General features: G+C 43.7%; 1 protein-coding gene across 1 annotated transcript; it reads right to left on the bottom strand.

The window, feature by feature from the left end:
* Positions 1-232: 232 nt before the first annotated feature.
* LOC128768516 (meprin A subunit beta-like) lies at positions 233-9,847 on the bottom strand. Its single transcript, XM_053881453.1, has 16 exons — positions 9,798-9,847; positions 9,607-9,713; positions 9,413-9,530; positions 8,246-8,427; positions 7,716-7,928; positions 4,978-5,139; positions 4,856-4,882; positions 4,568-4,777; positions 3,938-4,390; positions 3,554-3,727; positions 3,362-3,467; positions 3,045-3,245; positions 2,659-2,697; positions 2,173-2,205; positions 660-692; positions 233-374 (listed from the first exon to the last, which is right to left on the bottom strand). The coding sequence occupies exons 2-16, from the start codon at positions 9,701-9,703 to the stop codon at positions 293-295; spliced, it is 2,130 nt and encodes a 709-aa protein (XP_053737428.1). The 5' UTR covers positions 9,704-9,713; positions 9,798-9,847; the 3' UTR covers positions 233-292.
* Between the last annotated feature and the right edge of the window lie 10,602 nt (positions 9,848-20,449).

Here is a 20,449-nt window from a genome sequence, read left to right on the forward strand (position 1 = left end):
AAGCCTCATCCTCCATTCATTGTCTGCGCCACACTCCCTCTCACCTCAGTGGGCAGCGCAGGGATTAAAAGCCTTGGTCTCCGGTCTGAATTCTGAAAACCATGTTGAGAATAGCATCACGGAATGTAAAGCCAGGGGAACAAATCATTTGAGGTTGACTGCATTTATTTGCTTTGATAAAACACCCATCACCAAAATAAATCACGATACAGACAAATGTCTAAACCCTGTCATTCAATCCCGCACCAGAAAATCCACATTTATTTGGGAGAGCATGAGCTGGTGGTTCCACTCAGGCGATCCAGAGCAGCACTGCTGACAGGAGGATGAGGATGGGCGACGACATCATCGCAGGAGAGAAACAAAAAATGCTCCTGTGAAAAAGAAGAAAAACAACCCAAAGTACTTGAAGTGTTCATGGCAGCAAAGCATCCGTGCTGTGCTCGATACAGTCTGATCTGAGTCCATTTATGTGGCACAGGGGCCAAATCTGACCTTCGAAGACGTTTTACGTGGCCTGCATTGGCTTGAGATTAAATAGCAGCGTAGAGCGCAGCAAAAACTAGCATGATGACATCATGACCAAGTTCATGTGATGGCCAGAGGAAAGAAGCAAATGAAAAGAAAAAAGACATTTCTGTGAGTGGAACACCTTTTACCTGTCATCCAATGTTTCATGGGTCCTGGGTCTCCTAAAAGAAGAAAACATCTTCAATGAATATTTCCTGACACTGTTTATTTTCTCTGGATAAAGAAAGCTACTGTTTGGACGATTGTTTATACCGTATTTTCTGGACTATAAGCCACTTCTTTTTTCTTGCAGTCTGAACCATTGTGGCTTATACAACAACGCAACTAATATATGGATTTTTACTGGGGATGGTCCAATCGATCGGCCACCGATTATGAAAGGCTGACCTCGGCGTGATCGGTGAATGCCGATCTCTGCCTGTCATTGCCGATCACATGACAGTCGGCGCTCTGATGAAGCACCGCCCCCGGTTTGTAAAGCGTCCGCTCTTCCTTCCCTCCCTGCCGACTCGCCGCTCGCTTGGCAACAGCATGTCTACTGTGGAGTTTCTTTTCAGTCTGTCATGTCAAGTTTGCATCCTGCAGCACGTGCACATTAAAAGGCGTCAACGCCACAAATTACATACAATATTTAAAACACCAGCACTTGACAGAGGACAGAGAGTTTTCCGTGCTCATGAAACTGCAGGAACCAGCGGTCACTCGCAGACACATACGGAATGCTAAGCATATTGCCCAAGAAATAATCATTAATTTCACCGAGCCAGATGACCAGCCGTTTTCAGGTGTCGCTTTTAGACGGAACTGACCGAATCCGCTGCTGTTTTGTGTGTCAGAGGCAGCATTCTTTGGCCACCTGAATCAGACACTTTTGCAAATGTCCAGAGTGGGAAGTTTCACAAAAGAGGTTGAAGACAGCTGCTTATGTTGCTGGCAAAATTATTGAGCCTCGTCACATCAAACCGATGACATCCGGGTGTTTTATTGACCTTTAAAGCGCTTAAAATGCGCATTTTGAACACTTTAAATGTAAGTAAAATGAGAGTTCATGATTCAACTTTAGAAGATTTCCCAGATTGTTTCATGAGTCAGTCTCGATGCTGGACCCTATTTTCAAATCTCGAACTAGAGGAGAAGTCATGCATTTTCTGCAGCGCAGACAGCACCAGTGCATCCACGGCTTATGGGACGCTGCGGCTTATGTAAGAAAAAGATCTATTTTCCTTCATAAACTTTGTGGGTGCGGCCATAAAGTTCCAGAAAATACGGTACATGGTTTCTTTTTTATTATATTTATTTATTTTTAAGTCAACTGCAATTATCTAATTAGTAAGAACTATTTGTGTATAACTCAATAAAACAAACAAAATAAAAAATAAATAAAATAAACCAAGGCAGAACATGTTCTTCAGTTATGGTGTGGGTTGTTTCCACACAAGTTCTGTGTCTGACAGTTTTTTCTATCCAACTGAGCGTTTCACTCGCTGGATCAGCAACTTTTGGAAAATGGAGAATAAAGTCAGTCAGTCATTGTTGTTCCTGCTATTCCAGGTTTTTTGCAAAGTTATGTAAGTTACAGAGGGAAGAAGTAAATGAAAAGAAGAAAATGAAACAGTTGTGACGGAGCACTGCTCACTGTACCTGTCATCCAATGTTTTATGGATCATGGGTGACCTTAAAGAAAAAAAAGAAACCACTCAGACTCAGACTCAGTGCTGAGTACTTTTTTCCGTCCATCTGTCCGTCCATCATCTTTTGAAAAAAGGCATGGAAATTCAGGATGAACTAGTTTGTGTAGGACTAATAAAATAAAACATGAATTCAGAAGTGGCTGCAGGGTGAACAGTGACATGCGCCCACCAAACCAAGATCGCACTATACAGTCGTCCTCGCCATCTGATAAATGAATGGCTGTATAAATAAAAAGTCAATTCAGTCGATGAGGTAGAAATAGTTCATCAACGTTCTTGCCCTGTTGTTGTTTTTAGGACCGTTTGCACTGGAGATGAATCAAACATCGTGAGGTGGCGTGCGCAAGGTGTGAAGGACAGACGGAAGAAACAGACAAGTATATTCCAAGCAGTTATAATGGTGATGCCCAATCTTCCCGACTGTTACTCCTCCTACCTGCCAACTGTAGCTCCATCGCTCATGGTGGGTGGCGGCCTTTAAAAAATAGAAGGAAAATATAAAAGTCACCGTCTGGGGCTGACAGAGTCAAACTGCCGAAACATTTACACACAATGTATGGAAAACAGTGTGGAAGATTCATTTCAACGTCTCTTGGATCAACAGAAGTCCTCCTGAGTCCTGTGATCTAATTGGTCGAGGAGGAAACTGGACTGAGCTCAACGAAAAACAGTTCCAGGCAGAGCACATTTCTGTTGTGAACTCACTGTTCAGATTTGACGTATTTTTACGCAGAAACAGAAAACAACCTTGTGCTTATTAAATATATGTCAACAAAACATTTTTAATTGCTCGACTTTGCTGCTGCACACAAAATGTGTTACCTTTGGTCAGTTGCTGGGTGAGCCGTCGCTGGGTGAGCCGTCGCTGGGTGAGCCGTCGCTGGCTGAGCCGTCGCTGGGTGAGCCGTCGTTGGGTGAGCCGTCGCTGGCTGAGCCGTCGCTGGGTGAGCCGTCGCTGGGTGAGCCGTCGCTGGGTGAGCCGTCGCTGGGTGAGCCGTCGCTGGGTGAGCTGTTGCCGGCTCTCTGCGGAGGGAAAAATTGATTCAAAGTATCAATCTGTGGTCGCACTTCTGATCGTACATAGCTTCAGTTCAGGAAGATAAATGTTGTAACTGCAGGGTGAAGTCAGGAAACTGTACCCTGTTTTGCACGTGTCATGTCGTGGGTTTTTTGGTGTGAGCTTCACTGCCGTTGGTCCAAGTTTGGCCTTGGGAAGTGAACTTCCATTGATCAGAGGGGTGATATCTAGGAACAGACCAGTTTTGCTGGGTTAGATATCCAGAGTCCAAAGTTTCTCATGTCATTTTCAACAGACGGTGACGCTGCCTTACCTTGGAAGTAAAAGGCAAATACAGCACTTTCTCCTTTAAGATAGTTGAGAGACTTCAATTTATCCAGATACCAAAAAACTCTTAGTCCAAGCAGCGGCCCGCCAAAGACTTCCTCACCATCATCGGTCACAAATTCTGCCGCAAACTTGCATGGATTGTCCCAAACACTTGTCCCTGTTTTTACAAAATAGGTTTTGCTTTTCAGTCTGAAAAAAATGCTTCTATGACAGGCCATTCCCCCAGGGAAATAAAATGATTCAAATGAATGAGAAATTATTATCATTAATATTAAAGTTGAGTTTGCTGAGTTCATTGTCCCCACACACAAGCTACATTTTTTTCTTTGACCTGGCAGGAAAGGGCTTCCTTGGATCTTATACTCACCATTTTTTGTTGTCATGCTCGAGTCAGTGGTGAAGCTTCTTTGCCTCGACATGTGGTGCTGGATGTTGGGAGTCTGATCCACCACTTGCAGTGTCACTTGTCTGTTCAGACATGGCCACGTCAGCTCATCATCATTCTGGCCAGACAGCAGTTGCACTCCCAATCCAAAAAAAACTTGATTCAATTCCACAGCGAAACGATATGCGTAGCCACCACTGGAGTAGTGCCGCGGGCTGAACACCAATGTGCCTCTAGGACTTGTGGTCAAGACGTGCTCAAAATCATCAATCTGCATGGTCACATCAGGACATTGTATTTCTGACAGATTAATGTCATCGATGGAGATGCCACCAGAGGAGCTTCCATTTCCTTTTTCAACTTCAAACTCCACCTGGAATTCACTCTGAGCATCCAGGGAAACATGGTGGATCCTCCAGTGGGACGTTGGTGGTCCTTGGATGAGAGAATGGAAAGTGAAGTTCTCACTGATGCCAAGTGAAAGTAGCAGGATATGAAGTGGTGAATCATGTAAAACAGCTCAGGGGGTGGATTCCTGCGTGAAGGTCACCCTGAATTCTCAATGTAGACTGTGAACCAGGACCTGATAAAACCAGAGGGTCAGCTGCTCACCAGTGACTTGTCCCATGAGACGTGCTGTATTGGTTTCATTGTTGAACTCCCTGATCCAGATGTTCAGCAGGTCGTCCGCGCTCCCATTGTGGAAGTAGTAGAACTGCAGACACTGAAGGTGACCCTGTCTCTTGGGCTTCATTCTGGGGGTCTCCAGCCAGGCAGAGTCGCCTGCTTCACCAGCCGCCGTGCTTACATGCATGAAGTGACCTGCGCCACAGCCAAGTGTCCGAATATGGAACTTCATCTCGGTCATGTTGGAAAACTTGGAGAGTAAAAGGCGCTCACCTTCCTGTGGAGGTTCAGGTGTAAATCCTGCGGGGAAAAATACAATCCTGCTTTAGAGCAACGTTAATGATGCTGGAAAAGACCAGGAGGAAAATGTGTCAGCATTGTGTTTAGAAACATACCTTCCTCTGCTGTGACACTGGGAAGACTGGTGTGGTCAGAGCTCGGCCCACCTTCAGCACGCGTGACCCTTTCCCATTTGGTGCTCCCACGCGAGCGGTTTGTCATTTGACACATGGCTCCGTCGGAAAAATCACAATACAGCTGAAAGGCAACGCTGTCGTCTGCAGTGGTGCGTGGAACAAAGTCAAGCAGATCAAAGGTTTGGCCACAGTTTTCAGAATGTTACATTGTGTTGAAATGTTTCACGATAAAACACTTGGATTGACGGATCCTCAAAGAAGGGCGGGGCGTCAGGGCCAGCAAGGCCTTCTCTGCTGTAATATCTATTCTCCACTGAATATGTCCTTCATATTTATGTCGTAGTTCATCTCAGTGTGTGTTTCTAGGTTAGAGTTTTTGTCCAATCAGAATTCAGCGAGCTTGTGTCGCCAGCTTGTATGAAGTCACTCGAGACCTTGAGAATCAACAGTGCAGGCGTCTGTGCACTCTGAGTGAACAGGCACCTGCAGGTGATGGATCGTTGCCACAGGCAATCAGATCATGAGTTGGGGACAGCAGGGCCTTCTGGCTTCTTTGAACATGACTCGTACGCATCCTGTGATTGGATACTCATGGGACACCGTGATTTCCATATTCACCGCTGCTTTTTTCTCGCTCTCTGAACCCTGTGGCTGAAACATTCATGGTTCTTTTATGGGCAAACAAGCCTCAGACCAGTGAGACCTCAGGTGTTTCGTGACATTCCAGCGCTTGTTGTTGGCCCCTGCATCTTCAGCCACACTGGCTTGGTCACCCAGGCCGAGAGAAGGTTTGTTCACCACTCCTGATCGAGTGAAGACACCAGGCTGCTCTCAAAAGAATCACAGTATATAATAATCCAGAGAATTCTAAATACTTCACTGGCATTAGCTAATGTAACGGAATAGATTACGAAATACTGTGTGGGGATGAATTCTGTAATCTGTCATGGAATACATTTTAAAAATGACCCTCCCAACACTTGTGTCCATTGAGTTTATGCAATGAGCTTAGTGGAACAGCAGGTGGCAGTAGCGTGGCAGCGATCAACTCCAGAGACAAGACGTTCTTTTTATGTTGGGAGCGGCATCAATTTCTTTATCATTTTTCTTTTCAAGAACTTCTCCAGAGTTGGTAACTATCAGGGATTTGCAGCTGTCAGGTCAATTCAGTGACTCACTACTGCCTCCATAGGTGGCGAGTGTATTCAAACTGAGCGTCTCATGGCCCAAAGGTGTCGACCAAAAAAGTTTTAGTGGCCCTCGAGGAGGTGCTCTCAGGAACAATATATCATTTCTTTTGAAAAGAGCAGCACCGAGATACAAATCAGAACAGGTTTTTGTTTACAGTGTTGATTTAAGATTTCGTTCCATTGGATCGAGTCGTGCATCTTTCCGTGAGCAGAGCCACTCTTCCAACTGATCAGCTGCAGTGGGCCTCACCATTTGTGCTGTGGCTTGGAGCTGGCAAACATTACACTGAGATTTCACGTCATTTACCAGAGTCTTTCAATGTCATGTGAGATAGTTTGAGGACTAGAAACAAGGATGGTTGTTTGATGTATTCACCTTCGTCTCCCTCACACACACGGTCTACATCTGAAGTTCACTGGAACAGAGTCCAGAGTCTGAGCTCCAGTGATATTTGCTTGATGGAAATTGTCATGGCTCCGCTTCCAGGCTCCTAGTCCTGGTTTTGCTTCTCTCCCTCTGTTCCTTTGGCACACGGCTGGAGCCGATTACCCCCTGATTGCTGTCTTCAAAAACACCTGGGCTCCAGCAACGTGTGCCAGATCGTTGTCTTTGTTTCCTGCCAGTTCTCCAAGTCCCTCTGTGTTTCCACGCCCCCTGTGATGTTTCCTCTGGTTCCTGTGCTTCTGGACTCCTCTCGTTCCCCCGTGGTAACTCCTGGTTCTCGTGTCTCTCCCTGTGTTCGGCTTTTAGTTCTGTTTGCTAACTAGTTCATTTAACTCGTGGCTCTCTTTGTTTTCGTTCTCTTATTCCGTGCGCTTGCTAGTTCTTTTGTTACACTGTTTAACCCTGCTGCCTTGAGTTAGTGTTTTTGGTTTCTTGCTGTTTGCCGTGTTTCTTGGTTTCTTTTGTAGTTTATTCTCGGTTTCATTTGTGATTTAAGTTCATTTAACTCCCGGTTCGGTGACGCTTTCTGTTCTGTTTTAGTTTAATTATTAAATATTATTTATAATTCCCTCCTGCCTCCTGTGCCTACAACCACTTGCACTTGGGTCCTACACCATGTCTCCTATACGTGGCTTTAGCTCCCTCGTCCCTTCGTCCCGTGACAGAAATGTTTCATATCATAAAGTGAAAACGACTGTGTGTGGGAACAACAGCTCAAACGGATGTAGAAATCGAGCGCTGCAGTCCACAAAGCTCATCAGCTCTTCCACATGTGAGCAAGCAGCCGGACATCACTGCAGGAGTTCTACTGTCTGGATCGCAGTGTAAACCTCATCAGATCAGTCAAACCTGGGTCATAGAGACGGCACAAGCCGCCACGTGTCAGACGACTCTGCTCTTGAACCAACGTTCAGCACTTTGAATGATAGATTTTTATGGATTTGATGGATTGGTTGTTGACGCCCCACATGCCAGACAGTTATCGTTTAACTTCAACAGTTTCAGATCAGCACAAGAACTTCTCACCCAGTCTACTGTTCAATTGCATTGTGCATTAAACGTGTTGTAATTCTCCTACTTACTGCATTTGTAGCGAAGGTTGAGCTTCTTGGCATCTCCTGGACTCATTTCCTCACTTTGGCCGATCACGGCTTGGTACTTGGGGTCTTTGGTGCGGATTGTAAAACCGCTTCCATTACTGAACTCATATCGTCCAAAATGCGTCACAGACCTGTAGTCGTACGGGAATCCTTGGGTGCTGCTGTCATTCACTATATTGAACATCTCTGACTTCCCTGAAAGACATTTTGAAATGCGTGTCACTCACCAGGCCATGAAGAAGCATCACTTATTTCTTTGGTTACATTTCTGTAGAGAATCAACTGTGCTGGGACCAGAAGCCTTGAGGCTGGCATGCTTTGGATTCAGGATATAAAGTGGCACTTAAAGGACCATCAAGCTCTTTTGAGGCGCAAATACGTTGTGAACTCCACATTTGCTTTTTTTCCTTATATTTCATGAGCAGAGCAAGTGCTTCTCAGAAAACCCCTGTCTCTCTTCTCTGCCCTTTAAATCAATTTACAATCATTCTTCTTTAGGAGAAAAGTTGAACCTTCTTGGATGTTTTCGTAAACAATGGTGATGAAATCATCTCTGTCAGGTCGGACGTGTTCGGGGTAGAAGCCAAGAGTGCGGAGGAAGTGTTCTTCGACAGTGTCGATGGAACTGCAGCGTCGACTGATGGAGATATTGTGTCCTTTTTCCAAGTTCTGTTGTCCTACGGATGAGGAGCACCTGTGGAGGAAACAAATAACAAGTTTGACTTTAAAAAGACGTCATCCTTGATTCTTTTCTGGATATATATCTCAGCTTTGTAATGACAATCACTAAACCCCTAAAATTGAATGTACAGTTTTAGCCTCATACAGAGTCTCAGATTCTATTTCACAATAGTAGCTTTTTTGAATACATTTTTCTATAAAGCATTTTAAAAATAGATATTTCACATACAGTACAATACTTTCCTTCACAATCTTGGTTTGAGCTATTTTCTCACTCACCATGTACCCTTTTTAAGTAACTGTTACTGTTACTCATTCGTTTTTATGAATAATTTTAAGTTAAATTTCATCCGTTCTTCTTTTTTCTTCCTCACTGATGTGGCATGTTAGCAACGTCTCTCTGGTTTAAACTGATCAAGAATATCAGTCATTGAAACATTCCACACGTCTTACACAAACCTGTTGGTCTATACTCCGACATGTCGTCTCAGTCAGGTTTGAATGCTACATTTCAACACCGCAACACTCACAAGGTGCTCAGGCGCCATCATGTATCATCGACTCAGGCAGAAGGGAACGTATGGATAAACATGGCTCTTCCTCACTTCACTCTATGTTCAGGTGACGCTCCACCTGGCTAACATTGCAGATAACGCTCACAACATGGAAGACCAGGAGACAATCCCTCATTTCTCAATTTTAGGTTTCTCTTTTTCAGCATCAATTCCATCATTTTTACTTTTCCTCTGGGATTTTTTGCTTAATTTGTTTTTTTTGCTTTTTTTTTTTTCAAATTTGATCTTGCCAAGGATCAATTGAGTTTTTTATAATATATGTCTGGTGGACTGGATTCCTTTTCTATTATTATTATTTTTTTTTTTTTTACATTTTTAACACATTAAAATTGTTTTATTTATACATGTTGAATGTTTGTCTTTTCCATAATTTCATAAAGAGACTTTTCCCAGCAGACACTGACACAGTGAAGAGGAACTTACCCGTCTAGTTTTTGGACGTGAATGAAATAGTCCTGCGTCTCTCGGACAGTGAAGTCAATGCATGACTTCAGCCTGAACTGATCCAGTGCTCTCAGGACGATTCCCTTCACATTCAGGTCTTGTTAAAAAAATACAGATCATGTATCAAAGCGTGATGATATTGGTTATTGAAGCAGAAGATTATGATCATTTACCGAGGCCTCTATGAAGAGTGTATGGAACTGGTAAATCCCACAGTGAAGATGCTGATGAAGGCACAAGGAACAGCAGCCAAAAACACAGGCCCTTCATCCTGTCCAGTCTGTGAAACAATGACACAAGTTCATGTCAGAAAGACAAACAGAAGTTTCTCACCTGACCTGCATCTATGTACCAAACCTTGTACCTTGAAGCCAAATGTTCCTGTTGGCCAGTCCAGTAGCATCTGTTTCTCTGGTCAACTGCTGCCTTTTATATGAGCGTCAAACACATTAAGACAAATAACATGAAACAGGAAAACCAGGTTTGGCTGGTCAACTAATGGATGGCATCTTCAGAACAAACTAATGAAGTGATGCAACAAATACCTTGGCGCTCTTCACACCATAATTCAGATTGTGCTGGCAATATCTGACTTCACTGAAAGCTGGTTGTCTTTGGCATCAACAGCTGCATTTCTCTGTGTTTGATTGACTCGTCTCTTGTGTGTCATGTACTTTGATCCACCTGTGTAACCTGTGTTGACTGGGACCACTGAGCCTTTTCAGAGATGCTGTTCTCCTGTTGGGGTCTTCTGCTTGCAAGCTATACACAAACAGAGAGGGACGTCTGATATTGACGTTTTGCCGACATCGTCAGTTTTGTGTCGACAGTTGTTGATGTGTGAAGGTGTTTCCTTGATACATCCGTGGAACACCTTTCCCTCCTTTATTGTGATGCCTCACTGAACGTGATCCACAAATAAACAGCTTCTGTTTGAATCGCAGTTCAATGGTATGAGAATATTTGTCACAAGAAGCCACATTTTTCAATTTGAATGTATATAGTATATTAGTGGATCCAATGATGGACCCATACATACATTTAAACAACAAAATGTTGTTTATTCTGCATCAGTTTGACACTAGCACCATAAATCACGATGGTGGCTTTATTCAAGTTTTTATATCACCTTATAAAAACTAAAGCTCTTTTCATGTCTTGAAAATATTTGTGTAAGAATTTCAGTTTTATAAGAATTTCAAGTACATTCAGAGTCGTGGAAACCCTGGCCATTGTGTAGTGAAAAACATCCCTGAACTAAAGCAAACAGAAGCTTTTGTTTGCTTTTGTTCAGGGATTCCTCCATGTTTGTTGTTGTTGTTGTTACCATCCGAGCTGCGATGTGTCTTGTGCATCAGTGGGATCAGTGGACCAGGAACTCCCGCACTTATATATAACTTATATAATATATAATGAGAATAATTTTTCCATCACTATTCCCCCTTTTTATTCCAAATGAATAAAATAATAAATAAATAATAAAGAATTTTGCTACAGTGAAATGATGAACACTACTGATTATGAGATTAAATGTATGATAATATTTGTGATTAAATGGTAAGAATAAATGTTTGTAAAATATAAAGGTAAATATGAACATGTGGATAAATGCGAGTAAATATAAAAGTAAAACTTCTCAGAATAACATCCGGAGAACCAAGCCCATTGGGGTTGAAGCTAAATCATCACACAAGAGACGTAACCGAAACACATAGAATCATTTAAATGACAGCTGCGGACCTTTTCAACCAAAATAGTCGGAACATAGTGAAGTCACCCTCAACTGGCAGAATGACATCATCAACCTGGGGAATGTTGAGTGAGATATGGATGGGTCAAGAGCTGGTCCTCCAGCTCCAGGTGGATGAGGCTGTTTGGACTCTTCCAGGGCACCATTGGTGTCTGGGGCCATCGACTTTCACTCCTTCATTGTGATGCCTCACTGAACGTGATTCACACATAAACATTTTCTGTTTGGGAAAAGAAGATGAATTTCATTTCATATTTAGGAAAAACAACACCTTTATTGATAACATTTACAACATTGGTTCCTGTGTCATCATCCTGACAACTGCCATTACAACCAGGATGGATGTGATTTAACAACAACAGAACATTGTCCTTGGAACTTAGGTATTCAAAGTCCAAACAAAACAAAACAAAAACAAGCGAGACAAATGAACAAGACAAAAAAAGAAAACGTGTGCAGGTACAGACAGTGAATCCTGAGCCAGTGACATCGGCTGGTATGGTCATTAAAATGATGAACTGCTCCATGTGTCTCACTACTGTAAAAGCAATAGATGCTGTGGAGGAAAAAGAGACAGTAAAACATAGAAAAATACTGTGAACATGTCTGTTTTTTTTAAGGGCAACAAATGATTGAAACAATTGTGTATTGTATAGTTGTGTTATATATTGTATCAAACACAGACACAACTGTAATGTAACCAAAAGTGAGAGTAATCATTTATTTATTTCTTCTCAATTTCTTCTCAAAGACTATTATTGACTCTAAGTCACTCTCTCGATGCAATGGAAATGTTGTGGATCGAGCTGCATCGATTGATCGGCGCCGACGTGGGCATTTATGACGACAAATAGAAGACGTTCTATTCAAGATTTATTCATTTACTTTAAGGAATTTAAAAATGACAGAAGAAAGCCAGCATTTCTCCAGACTCTCTGGCTGCTTGTGATGCTGCAGCCCAGCCTGCAGAGTAGACCTGCAGCTGCAGACATGAGAGCCAGCCAGCCACGATGGCGGTGGTTTGGCTTCTCCGTCCAGGAAAATGACAAGTGAATTGCAGTAACAACGTGTGCACCCATGGACTCAGAGGCAGCATTAAAACAAGACACTGGGCCTCAAATCACAGCACCGAACTCAAGCTCTACCAAGAGGCAAACAAACAAATGCTAACTGGAGCAAACCGCAGGAGACACCAATGCTCATGGAGGTTCTTGTTTTGGACGAGCAGCCGAGTTCTGTTGCTGAAGACTGGAGCAGCAAATAGCAGACCAGGAGCCCAGATACTCATTCCCTGGACATGCAGTCGATGAAAAGACGGTCCGTCTGGTAATATGGCAGCATTCCGCTACTGAACAAGTGATGAGGGAAGTTCACAACTGTGGGTGTGATCTGTGCATTGAATAGGGAATAAAAGTCATTTATTTTATATTGAACACTTTGCCAGGACAGGCAAAATGGAAAAATAAAATGAAGTGATGTAGAGCTGTTTGACAGGTGAGTTCAGTGATGAGCCTCGGGGCAGCTGACTGTCGTGCAATTGTCTCATGTCTCAGGCAAATGGAGCTTGTGTCACGCGCTCATACCACACTCCCTGTTGGCATCTGCTTTCAAATGACGCCCACAACTTGAAACACAGCTTCAAAACAACAACAAAAGCACCTTCACATTCTGATTAAATTCCTGCTGCAGTTCAAGGAAACGTATCATCGAAAGGAGCATGTTCATTATGAAATGTTTGATACAAGTAACAAACAAATGTTTAGTTCAGTCTCCACTAATACACTGTAAAATCCTCCTGATGTTGTGTGTGTGTAGAAGTCAGAGCACAGACGCATCACACATCCCTGTGTTGTCGACATGATAAGCTCACTTTGAGTTTGAGTTGAGTTTTTTTGTCGTCCCTCAATCTGCCATTATCCCATCCTCACTCCCATGGTGTTCTATAGTGACGTTGGGAAAGTGGACTTTTGCTCCCACACTGACAGACCAGGGCAGCCCTCAGTGCTGCAGGTTGACGCATGGGCTATTTGCTGTTTAGAAGCCCTGATGTGGCTCTCCTCCTTCAGTCGCCGGGACTGACACGCACGGCCTTGTGAGGGCCTCTGAATATAGCCACACAAGTTCTGTGTCGGACAGGTTTTTATGTCAAAATCAGAGTTTCAGTCACTGGATGTGCAACTATTTGAACATGGTGGATGAAGTCAGTCATTGCTATGATTGCTAAACAAAATGTTAGCAGATGAAACAAACCCTTAGTTCAGAGGTCAGCTGTTTTTATTCATTCATTTTTAACATCTTTACACGAAACAGATGGGAAAAAATCCTGAGACTCAGAGTAGATATTTCGAGCGCAGCCAAAACAAGACCTTATGATTTATTTATGATTATTTTTTTTGACTCATTTTCAGGTAGCCTGCAGTTTTGTTTCCTTGGGTGTGTTGAATATGCTCCTACAGTCATTGTGGAACTATGTTTGTTATCTTGGCTCAGTATGTTATGAAAACATTTTGCTGCCAAATGCTCAGAACAACACATGCTAACAGTCATTTTCTGTTATGCAATCTGAGTCACAAAAGTTTTAAGATGTATTATTCTGAGACTCAGAGCAGGGCCACTGGGCAACATTCCGCTACTGAACAAGTGATGAGTGAAGTCCACATTGTGGGTTTGCTCTGCTTGTTGAAAGTGGAATAAAAGTATTTTTTTCTATATGAAACACTTTGCCAGAACAGGGAAAAAAATGAAGTTAAAAAGTGATGTAGAGCTGTGAGTTCAGTGATGAGCCTCGGGGCAGCCGACTGACACGCAGTTGTCACATGTCTCAGGCAAATGCAGCTTGTGTCACATGCTCAAGTGTTGTGGATTTTCCTGACCACAATAAAGATCTTGGAGAGAGAATTGTCTTCAAGAATATTTATTGAACAATCTTTGCTAAGAGAGTGAGAATACAAGTTCAGTGTGAAGTTGACACTGTCACTGAGGAATTCTCAGCAAAAAAACACTTTCATCACTGGACTGGACACAACAACATTGAAGATAACAAACCAGAATGTAGCAACAACTTTGAGCATCCGTGAGAAGCTCAGGTGGAATGTTGTCGTCCGGCGGGACGTTGTTTAGAGGAGGTGGTGGAGTGTCCCTCAGTTGACACTCATTTTGCAGTGGGATGCGTGCACCCAAGTGGCCCTTGGGTCTTTGATTGCCCTATGTGTGACGAGCAGGACTTGGACGGGCCCCAACCAGTGTTGATGTCGCCAAGATTTGGACCAGAAGTTCCTGATCAGCAAGAAGTCACCAGGACTGATGTCGTGCAGAGGAGTGTCGGCTGACAGTGGGAGAGCGTCAGCCACCTGCCGTATCGATTGGCGGCCTCTGAGGTATCATTCCAATGTTGGGTGGTGCTGTGAATAAGATAAAGGTTAGAACACATGCACAAGCTCCTCCTCGTGTACACAAGCACAAGAGGGAGACATGAACTATGGCAGAGGCTGGTGAAGGAGCGAGTCTTGCCCTGTGGGGTCAGAGTGTGACCCAGGCTTGTTTTCACTGAGACAGTGCACCTGAGAGGTGAAAGGAAGACGGCACACTTTCAACTGTGCAGAGAGGAAAATAGAAGGATCATCACGCTCAGGTTCCCCATCAGACACCTGCATACACATCTTAACAAAAGGACCCAAAGCCTTCAGAGATTCAGACTTTGGCTTGGAAATGGACAGATGAGGTGCAGCATACAGGGAGGTGAAGACAGGAAGTTGTTCAGGAGTCAACATGCATTGCTGCAGTGCACCGGTGCTCATCAAAGAAGAGGTCAGTCAAACACATGGCGTCATTGAGATCCTTGTAAAAGTCAGTTCCATCCTGTCTGTCAGGTCCAGAGGTCACATGTGCAGCGCAGTGCAGTCTGTCAGGAGTCACATAAACCGGAGGTGTACATTGAAACTGAAGACAGTTTAGACTCCCATCTAAATTTTGACGACTAACCGTTGTAACAATGTATGGTACTGGTATGTGTGAATGAAGTTCCGTGTGTTGTTCCTGGGGGGACACTTTTGTAAGTGACGCAGGTGAAGCAGCAAGAGTGTGGACGTGTGTTGAGCGAAATAAAAGACCTCTCGATTGAGGTACAAAACACCTCGTATTGTCCATTCTGTAAGAAGGAACCAAAGGTAGAATGAAACAACGGTTAACCCAGTTGGTGTTGATGTTATGACGGTCCCACACTTTATCTTCAAATCCTTCCCAGAAGATTTACCGCACCCTGTGGGGACATCAAAAACAAATGTTTCAAATCAACGTTTCCCTCTGGAGATTCCCAAATGAACCTCAATGGTGCAGAAAACCTAACACTACATTTCTGCTGGAACTCATCCTGTACGTCGAACGCCCGCTTGGTTTTGTTTTTGCCTCACTCTGTCCAACGGAAAGAAAAAAACACAGAACCGGGACGAATAAAGTTGCCGAAACTGGATTAAGTCTCGTGGTTCAAGGGGGCAACATAAAATTGGTGTTTCCGCCCGGTCCTACACTAATTGGATTTCCGGATGGTCGAGGATTGTGCTGCTATCGGTCGAAGACACACGTCAGCGAAGCCACGTAAGTCATCCGTAAACCATACACAATCAACAGTCAGAGAGTGTAAAACGTGTCCATGATGTCTGAGGCCCGTCAAATATCACCGGCGTGGGAATGTATTCCTGAAGAAATAGAAGAAAAGTTACCGACACTGTCGGCGTTGCAGCTGAATGACGTATGTGATGCACTCGGTCTGATCGTGGATGAGGGTGACAAGGACAAACCTCGCAAGTTAAGGAGACAAGTCATTCAGAAACTAGAAGGGGATGATGTCATGTCACTTGAAGACGGAGGAATGTCTCTTTTGCTGGAACTTAATGATCGAATCGATGTGTTAAAGAGCGAAAGGAGTCAAGACGCTACGTCGAAACAATCGGCATCCGAGCACCCCCAAGTGGTTGAGATTGGTACTACAACCAGAGGCGTTCGAGGCGAAAAGGAAGTAAATGACACAAATAAAAGGGAATTTTCAAATATCCCCCCTCAAAATACTTTGGTCCACCATTTGTACAGAAGAGAGCTAAAAATAAGTGGACCAATTGCAGAACCTCATCAGAAAGACAAACTAGGATATGCAAGTTTGGAAAGGCAAATCCAAAAAGCAATCAAGAAGGGATATGATGAAGGAGAAGTCATTGATGCTGTTATTCAAGCAATTGTCCCTGGACTGAAATTAAGAAGTTACCTGGAAAGTCGTGCTGACCTGACACTACAGGCTTATATTGAGAAGGATGCCACAGAGTTGTATCACTCCCTCACGTGAGCAGTCCAAGAACAGAGAGAAACGCCGATACAGTTTCTTGTCAGATCCATGGACTTAAGACAACAAGTGTTGTTTGCATCAGAGAGAGTTGATTCTGGATTGAAATACAGCTCAGAACTAATACAAAATCAGTTTCTACAAACAATCTTGACCGGTCTTCAGGATGATTCGATTCGAGCAGACATGAAAGCCTACTTGCAGGATGCCAACGTAGAAGACGAACTTCTTTTGGAGAAAATGACAGCTGCCTATAGCTTGGAGGTGGAAAGAAAGAACAAATTGACAGCAACATTAAAAACAAGAACTGTGAAAGTGTCATCCATAAATCACGAATATAAAGAAACTGATAGGGAAGAGTCTGGAAGCCAAGTGAGCACAACAAAGAAACAGAAAGAATCCCTAAAGCGTGATACTTTGATGGAGAAGGTGGCTGAAGGAAATCGGGCAATATGTGAAGCCATACAAAGCCTAACTACACAGATTGCTGGCCTTAGTCACACCTCTTCAACTCCAAACCTGCAAAAGCGCAACCAAGGAGATGGGAAATACCCGAGACGACCCAGAGTGTCAGAACAGAGAAGGTGTCAACAGTGTCAGACAGCTAATCCAGACGGAAGATGTAACCACTGCTATAAATGTGGAAGCTCCGAACATTGGGCTGTAGGCTGTCGTCGCCAAAACATAACAGTTACAATGAATAAGATTGAAAATAAGCAAACCTTTGAAGACATGGTGTTGAAAATTAACCAGTTCAACTGTGGAGTACCAGTCAGCGGTAAACAACAGCAAACTGCCAAGCTGGTAGGAAAGAAATGCTTAATTCAAGCTACTTTAGGTGGTGTCAATACCACAGTGCTGTGGGACACAGGCTCACAAGTGTCTATTGTGGGAAAAGACTGGAAGAGAGAACATTTGCCTGACGTTGAGTTGAGATCAGTGAAGGAGCTGCTTGAAGAAGGTGGGCTTGAATTGTCTGCAGCAAATGGGACAATAATTCCACACGAAGGTTGGATGTGTCTGGAATTTTCGCTGTCTAAAAATGCCATGTCAGGAATGCACGACAGCCCTGTCATAGTCCCAATTCTTGTGGCCAGCAGTGAGTCCTCATGCCCTGTCATTGGCTTTAATGTGATAGAAGAACTAGCGCTAGCAAATGATAGTACTGAAGGCTGTCATCCTCGAGGTCACATGGTACAGAGACTTTCTTCAGCCCTTGAAGTGGGACACAAAACTGCCAGAGCTGTTTTATCAGTGCTGACAAAGCAAACCTCTGGAAGTAGTACACAGGTTGTAAGGTTAAGCAGACAGCCTGTCGTAATAGAAAAGAACACAGTGATGGAAGTTGATTGTTGCAAAATTAACGGCAGAATACTAGGTGGAACACACGTGTTGTTTGAACCACGTCATGAAGCACCGTGGCATGCCGGACTGATCATCCGAGAACAACTCATTGAATTCCCAACTGACAAAAGAACCATATCTGTGACTGTAGAAAACCAATCGAACACTGATATCATGATTGGTGGTCGTACAACGCTTGGATGGTTGTCAAACATTGATGTTGTTCTCCCATTAGAACCACAGCTGGTAGAGACCAGTGAATCCCAACCATTAGAAAAAAAAGTCCCCCCCGCTGTGGAAGAATCAGCTGATCAAGCCAATGTGTCTGCCGCATGGGATCCTCCTGTTGATCTGAGCCATCTGACTGGGGAACAACAGCGACAAGTACGGCAGATACTCAGAGACGAGTGGGATGTTTTTGCTAAAGATGAGTGGGACACTGGATGCATAGAAGACTTGAAAATGGACATAGCATTAAAGGACAACACTCCTGTCCAGAAAACATACAATGCCATCCCGAAACACCTCTATCAAGAAGTGAAATCACATCTCCATGACCTATTACGTAGGGGCTGGATCCAGAAATCCTGCTCCTCATATTCATCACCGGTCGTATGCGTCCGAAAGAAAGATGGAGGTCTTCGCTTGTGCATTGACTATCGACTGCTCAATGAAAAAACTCACCCAGATCGTCACCCAATACCAAGGATACTGGAAATCATTGAAAATCTTGGTGGCAACTCTTGGTTCACTGTTCTCGATCAGGGTAAAGCGTACCACCAAGGTTTTATGAATGAGAAAAGTCGATCTTGTACTGCCTTCATAACGCCACGGGGATTATATGAATGGGTACGAATACCTTTTGGACTGACAAATGCACCCGCAGCCTTTCAACGTTATATGGAAGGATGTTTGGGAGATCTCAGATATGAGATGTGTGTGCCATATCTGGATGACGTACTGGTGTATAGTCAGAGTTTTGAACAACATCTCGAAAACGTGAGGAAAGTTCTACAACGACAAAAGCAGGGTGGTATTAAATTAAGGCCAACCAAATGTGACTTCTTCAAGCCTGAAGTTTGTTATGTGGGTCGAATAATCTCAAAAGAAGGCTACAAAATGAACCCTAAGGAAGTGGAAGTAGTGCACGCACTGCGAGACAATGTTCCATCCACGGTTCGGGAGGTCAGGAAGTTGATGGGCTTCCTCGGTTATTACAGATCGTACATACCAAACTTCTCTCGTACTGCCAAACCACTTTATGATCTACTGGCAAAGCCAAAGGCAGAGCAGAGAAGTGGGTCAAAAAAAAAGGGGTCTGGATGTCAGTCGGCTCAGTTACCACCATCACACCCAGTCAATTGGACAGCATGTCATCAAGAGATACTAGAAACATTCATTGAGCAGCTGTCAAACCCACCTGTTATGGCATACCCGGATTTGGAGAAGCCATTCATTCTCCATGTGGATGCATCAGAACAAGGCTTGGGGGCAGTCTTGTATCAACGACAGGATGGATCTCTCAGAGTGATATCTTATGGCTCTAGAACATTGACTGCAGCAGAGAAAAACTATAAACTGCACTCTGAGTTTCTGGCACTAAAATGGGCCATCACAGAACGCTTTCGTGATTACTTGTTTCACGCACCTCATTTCACTGTGTACAGTGATAACAACCCATTAACTTATGTCACCAAGTCTGCAAAACTTAATGCTACTGGACATCGCTGGATTGCAGAGTTAGCAGACTACAGATTTACCATCAAGTATAGACCAGGAACAGCCAACCGAGATGCAGATTTTCTTTCCCGCAGACCAAAACCAATGGAGGAAATAATGCATGAGTGTACTGAGCAGTACAGACAGGAAGATGTTGAAGCCATTGGAGTGGCACTGGAAAAAGAAAGCAAAGGACAACTCAATTGGATCTCGGCTGTCACCTGCAACGTGGACGCATTCCCAGAAATGAGCAGAATTTCTAGTCCGATTAAAGCTCTTACAGCTGATGAAATTAAGACTGCACAGAACAGTGATCCGACCATCAGCAGAGTCTTGACATTAAAAAGAACTGAGCCACATCTAACACACAAGGATAAGATGGCAGAGAATGAACCAGTCCGACAGCTCCTCAGAGAGTGGCCTCGGTTACAAATGAATGACGATGGAATCCTGAGGAGAGAAACCACATTTAGGTCACAATTAGTAATCCCAAATTCTCCGAAACCGACAATTTACAAGTTGCTTCATGAGGAGATGGGGCACTTGGGTGCTGATCGTGTGGTTTCTCTTGCCAGACAACGTTTCTTTTGGCCGAAAATGAGACAGGAAATAGAACATCATGTAACACAAGTCTGTTGCTGCATGAAGAGAAAAAAAACGAACAGAGCCACAAGGACACCTATACAGAGTATTGAGACTTCTGCACCGTTTGAAATGATCTGCATCGACTATGTACACCTTGAAAAGAGTAGTGGAGGAGAAGAGTATATTCTTGTAGTGGTGGATCATTTTACTAAATATGCCCAGGCGTAAGACAAATCGGGAAAAACTGCAGCAAAGAAGCTGTTTGATGATTACATTCCACGTTTTG

The sequence above is a fragment of the Synchiropus splendidus genome, chromosome 12 (assembly GCF_027744825.2).
Source record: "Synchiropus splendidus isolate RoL2022-P1 chromosome 12, RoL_Sspl_1.0, whole genome shotgun sequence".
Lineage (NCBI taxonomy): Eukaryota > Metazoa > Chordata > Actinopteri > Syngnathiformes > Callionymidae > Synchiropus > Synchiropus splendidus.

What these genes read in the sequence shown, in the direction of transcription:
- LOC128768516 (XM_053881453.1), bottom strand. Translation starts at nt 9,703, where the DNA reads ATGAAGGGCCTGTGTTTTTGGCTGCTGTTCCTTGTGCCTTCATCAGCA. An exon ending in ACCTGAACCTCCACAGGAAG is followed by an intron (nt 4,778 to 4,855) that starts GTGAGCGCCTTT and finishes GCTGTGGCGCAG; the next exon opens with GTCACTTCATGCATGTAAGC. An exon ending in CACCCAGCAACTGACCAAAG is followed by an intron (nt 2,698 to 3,044) that starts GTAACACATTTT and finishes TATTTTTTAAAG; the next exon opens with GCCGCCACCCACCATGAGCG.